Source organism: Ceratotherium simum, chromosome 3, assembly GCF_057802395.1.
Source record: "Ceratotherium simum simum isolate JZ-2026a chromosome 3, ASM5780239v1, whole genome shotgun sequence".
NCBI lineage: Eukaryota > Metazoa > Chordata > Mammalia > Perissodactyla > Rhinocerotidae > Ceratotherium > Ceratotherium simum.
The window spans coordinates 14,495,856-14,501,855 of NC_141902.1; the positions used below are offsets into that span (position 1 = coordinate 14,495,856).

Consider the following 6,000-nt stretch of genomic DNA (forward strand, 5'->3'; position numbering starts at 1 on the left):
ACCATTGCTACAACTAAAATAAGTGCAGATGACATGCTGCCCACTGCCCCACTGCCATGGGTGCACATCCCTGCTTTGCTTGACCATCGCTTCCCAGTCGTGGGGTGTCCTATCAAGACTCATGCACAGTGTGGAAATCCAGTTCATGACCACCCTAAAGTTCACTCAGAACTGGTCAGACACTGCCTTTGGACACATGCACATGGCATTCCATTGTGCTTTAACCTGGCTCATCCCACTAAACTTCTCAGGTGCCATATTGTCCAGAAGCCTTTCCAGTGAATATTTCCGACAGCCAAAGTATGATTTCACTCTTGATGTTATTTTGAAAGATCTAATCTACATGTTATACTCTTATTGTTAGTCTTTGCTTGGTTTCTGGCTTCTATGGCCTTTTTCCATGACTTCCCCACGTCTACCCCTCAGCCCTGTTCCATTCTGCAGAACCAGTTTTGTCACACTTCATAAAGAATTTCAGGGGCTTTAACTGCTGATCCAGCTCTGACTTGTGTATTGGTTCTGAGAACTGAGTTTTGGCCTTCCAGTAGCCTGAATCTCCAGCTTGTTAAATCTCTTCCACACTGTAACTTCACAATTTTGCCAAGATTTCCAGTGTCTGGGAAAACCTAACATCTAAGTTTGTAATGTGTTGTAGAGCCTGGGAGTATATCAGCCGTCATGTAAGGAAACAAGGATCATTATTAGTAACAGTACCAAGTCTTGAAGATTCTCTCTCAGGTCTTCAGGTAAATAAGCCTCTTTCCCAGCATTTTTATTGTCAAAACTTTTCTCCTAGTTCTTTCTGATAGCTATTACAAAATTCTAGAAATGTTCTGTCTGAATATAGTGACAGATGATAGAATAGCAAGACCTTATGGCTTAAGAACTGGTTTGTGGTTTGTTCACTGGCCTCAAGAGCTCTGAAATTGTAATTCTTACCTTGATGTAGATTCTTTTGCTTCTCCACTAAATTTTTGCAGCTGTGGGGTTACAGTTTTAGGTTAACAAATGCTATTAAATGTTTGTAAGAAGGTTAGAACACCCACACCATAACTGTTTCCCTTAGAACAAAAGGAACAGAGTTGTTCAAGACTTCTAGAATCAAATAAGTAGATTGGCGGCCCACATACTATGCACAGTTTAGCTTCTAGGTCAGTGTGAAATCTTGCACAAACCACTTCTTTGTTCCTCAGTTTCTCCATATAAAGTAAGGCCAATATTTAATAATAAGATTCAGCCAAATAAATTGACCCTTATATAAGAGTTAATTGGTATTTGTAAAGCTCTTTGAGATCCCTAGATGAAAGATACTGTTGTATTTCTTAATACAGAGTAGTAGTATTCTTTTCTTTAGTAGCGCTTTCCCTGCATGTAAGCACTGCCAAATTTAAGTATCTATTTCTTCCTTTAAAATACTAAACAATCATCGATAATACCTTCTTAAAAAATTTTTGTCAATCATCTAAATTACAGAAGTAATTCATGTTTGCCATAACAAGGGAAATAATCCAGAGATATATACAGAAAAGGTGTTAATCGCCCCAGTTTCCCCCACCTAATTCTTCCCCGTGAGATCCCCAGCCATGAGTGGTGTGATCCTACCATACTTTCCATACTCATAAAAACATATCTTTTAAAATATATGGTCTCTCTCGGGCCGGCCCCTTGGCTTGGTGGTTAGGTATACGCGCTCTGCTGTTGGCAGCCCAGGTTGGATCCCGGGCGCACGCCGACGCACTGCGTGTCTGGCCATGCTGGGGCCGCGTCCCACCTGCAGCGGCTGGAGGGATGTGCAGCTATGACGTGCAACTATCTGCTGGGGCTTTGGGGGAAAAATAGATAAATAAAGTTATTTAAAAAAAAAAAGATTTAAAATATATGGTCTCCAATTTATAATTTCTATATATATATTGAAATAATTCAGAGATTTTCACTACCAAAATAATAGCTTTCACACTAAATACACAAAGCTATCTACATAACCACAGGAAATTAATATTTGTGGAAGAGTCCTTATACATAAAGTCTTGAATAACTTTGTTGCTTTCCTATTTAATGACACTTCTTTAAACAGAAATATCCATTGGTGGCCCTAGAATTTCTGTGTCATGGAGACTCAAGTTTGCAACGTGAAGGCAAAGGCCTGAGGAAGGTTATGGAGGGAGATTAGCTCCACTCATGCAACCCCTTAGCACCATCACTGTGTATATACGAACAGTTTTTCTGTGTTTTCTGTGTATTCTGGTTGTTATTTTAGTCTTTTATTGTTTAAGCTTAATGATAATTACTAAACTAGATAGGTTAAAACAATTACTCTATTCTGTATTTTCTTTATTCTTTCCAGTTCCAAAATCAAAATAAAGTAATTAAGTCCCTGAATCCACAGACCTGCCATTTACTGTGACAAAGAGTTGTTTATGTAGTACCATGTAGAGCTTAGTCTTGCTCATTGTAATAAAAATCTGTGTTCAATTACTTAGTCATAATTTCTTGAAATTCCGGAGAATAGGATCATTCTGCAATTTTCATGTTTGTTTATAACCTTTTCTTTTTTCCAGGTTAATATACAGTTATCTCCCTGGGTTGAAGAGGTACCGCTGAACTATGATGTGTACTCGGAAAAGGATATTGACAGGGAAGCTCTTGAACAAATACATTTATATAAGATTCTCTAGCACTAAAATAGTCCTACCTCAGTGTAATGTTTTGTTGAGTATATTGCAAAATAGTGAAAAAAAAACATAACCCGAAAACCCTAACACATATTTATGTTTACATATTTGTAAGTAGTTATATATGTACATATACAACTTTGTTAGCTTTGTGTGATAATTTGATTAAAATATTTATCTGAAAAATTTTGGTTTTCCCCTGGTTTCTTTTATTCTGTTAAAAGTATAAATATGTGTCTTTTTTTGTTGCTAACTCTGTATACAAAATCCAGATATGACAAAAAAATACCAGAAGTAGCTTCTATCATGAGAGAAGGGTGGAAGGAAAGGTAGGTTACATTGTGTCTCGTTTATTAGACCTCTATTCTGTAAGATTCCTTGTTCACAGCTTTATCTGAAGAGACTAGCACAAGGACTAAAATAAAAAATAATTGCAGTTGCTAGGAAAAAGCAAAGCTAGAAAGATAGCCTCCAAAATATAAATAGAGATTATATCTAGATAGAGCAATCACTGGTGATTTGTTTTTGCTTTTTTGTATTTTTTTTCTGTTATGACTGTATTTTTTTTGAAATCAGGAAAAGCAAAACTTTTTTTTCAAGAATACAATGGAACATCAAAACTTGTACACTTAACTTGTTCCAATAACCTATTTAGCATTATATTTAAATTACTTTTTTTGAACCAAACTAACCCACATTTTGGAATTATGGAACCTTTTGGAGATATGTCTTTTAAAAGGGATTTATCTACTATACTTTTTGTCATTACCTGCTTATGAAAAATAATTTGCAGTGGCAGTCAATTCTAACTTTTTTTGTTTGTTTGTGAGGAAGATCAGCCCTGAGCTAACATCTGCCAATCCTCCTCTTTTTGCTGAGGAAGACTGGCCCTGGGCTAACATCCGTGCCTATCTTCCTCCACTTTATATGGGACGCTGCCACAGCATGGCTTGCCAAGCAGTGCGTCAGTGCGCGCCCGGGATCCGAACCAGCGAACCCCAGGCCGCTGCACTTAACCGCTTGCGCCAACAGGCCGGCCCCAATTCTAACTTTTAAAAGGAAGTTATTGGTGAGTGACTAAACGAAATGCTAAAAACAAAAAGATAAGTTTGGAACTTTACCATTGACATTAATAAGCTTAATATTTAGGGTCTGGTATAATATTGAATATCAGAATAAATGCTGTAATTCCAATAATTTCTTATCCATAGAGGCATTACCCATTAAACATTCTTACCATGCTAGTCACCCAAAGAGCAGCTGAAGCACAGTTAGGAAGTCCCTGTCGACTTATGGCATCTCTCAGTAACAATTGGTGGATGTTTCCAGGAGGCTGTGCCGATTTTCTGCGATTTTGGAAAGAGATTTCTATAAAATGAGAAAAATTAATTAAAAGTATTTTAAAATAGCTTGTAGCTGTTGTTCGTATTTATATTCATTGTGTTATATGTAATTAAATATATTTATTGGTTTATCGTAATAAGTTACATTTAGGCACGTAAATTTCAAAACTGTAGCAAATAGTGAAAGCATACATAAGACACAAATAGTAATCATCCATGAAAAAATGTTTATTAGCAATATGACATAATTACAATCATATAACATTTATTGAATTTCACTTTATGCTATGTCTATAGAAACTATATTTCCTGAACTCTGAATCCCGGTTGCCCTAGTGCTTATTTGACTGCTCAGAAGCATGAACCTCTAAAGCAAAATCTGCTGCTGTGGCCCTGGGTCAATGCCAGAACTCATGTTCTAGAATGCCCTGGACAGGACAGAAGGAGAGAGAACACTAGCAACTCTCTGGACCATGAAGGGAGAGGTCTATTTGTAAACCTAGTTTCAAGTCATTGAGCCCCTCATCTGTAAAATAAAAATAAGTATTTGGCTATCATTAATGGAATATAGTCAACAATACAGATTATAGGTGGTTTCCATAGACATGTGATTAAAGTTACAGGAAAAATGCACAAGTGTTTAAATACTGTTGTTACTGCTATGATTTTAGATATGTTAAACTATGGATCTTTAGTTGATGGAGTGGAAAAAAGGTATAAGCAGTCTAAAATATTGGAAAGTATTCTGTGATATATATATATGTTTAACACATTTTTAAATAAATGCCTGAGACAAATGTTGGAACTATGGGATATATAGAGGAGACATTCCTCTACCAGTATTAGTATTCTGTATGTGGAATTATTTAACTTAATTTTAAACATGTCTTCTTGGAGTTTGTCACTCCTTAGTCTCAGCCTCCCTCTCTACCCTCTAATGTCCACATAGTGTGTCTCAGAAGGCTCAGAGGAAAGGAGGGTAATAGAGTTAAGATATTTTCATATTTCAGCAGCCAAATGAAAAATACACAAAACTAAAAATGATTTTTTCATATAGCATTACTGGTGCTCAAACACCTAAAAACATTAAGATTACAGTAACTGTCCAAATTATTTAGCTCTTTACCTCACAAAATACATGACAAATTTGGTGAAAGAGTTAAATTGATAGAAAACAAACTAAAGTTGCTTATTAGAAATTTAGAACTTTTTTCTGTCAGCATTCCTTTATAATTACCAAACTTCATAGAGCGTCTCCAAGTTTTGTCACCTCGTTCCCTCATCTAAACTCCAGTCCCCTCCTCTAACACACATGCCCTTGAGGTCCCAACCAGGTCCTATTTTGGGATACTACAGCTTAAGTAGTCCAGAATTTCATCATCAGTAGACGTTGTAAGGTATTTTCTATTGATGGTGAATTCCACAGCCATGCAACTATCAATTGTACTAACTAATCACACGAAAGTGCATTCAGCTCACACCGTACGTCTAGCACTCTGCCAGCCTCTGCAGATGCGAAAATGGAACACTTGGCTCCACCCTGAAGGAACTTACTCTAAGGAGGAAGAAGAACACAGTTTAGATGTAGGGTAAGGAAAGATATTCCTGGTGGAGGGAAGAGCGTGTGCAGAGGCATAGGGGATGGTGAGTGTTGTAGTATGACTAGAGCCCAGGGTGTGATTACATGAGGTTGGTGAAGTAGACGGATGTCAGATGAGGAAGGGCACAGTATGCCAAGCAAAGGAGACCACATTTTATTCTGAGAGTCAACATGAGCCATTAAAAGATTTTAAGCAGCATATTGATATGGTCAGAATAAAACTATAGAAATATAATTCTGGAGACACTAGGATGATTAATCGGGAAAAACAAGAGGCAAGGGGCTAAGTCAGGAAGCCATCATGGTGGTCCAGTGAACCCAGTAGGAATGAACTAAGGCAGTGACTCTGGGGATGGAGAGAAAAGAAAGGAGTCAAGGGGTATTT

General features: G+C 37.1%; 1 protein-coding gene across 2 annotated transcripts in view; it reads left to right on the forward strand.

Moving 5' to 3' along the window:
- The window catches only part of LOC101392197 (uncharacterized), a 30,273-nt gene extending 27,414 nt beyond the window's left edge, over positions 1-2,859 (forward strand). For both annotated transcript variants that reach the window (XM_004436414.3, XM_087422641.1), the window contains 2 exons: positions 656-746; positions 2,559-2,859. In XM_004436414.3, coding sequence (XP_004436471.2) covers positions 656-746; positions 2,559-2,675 — 208 coding nt within the window. In that variant the 3' untranslated portion in view covers positions 2,676-2,859. The remainder of the gene's footprint in view (positions 1-655; positions 747-2,558) is intronic.
- The last annotated feature ends 3,141 nt before the right edge of the window (positions 2,860-6,000 follow it).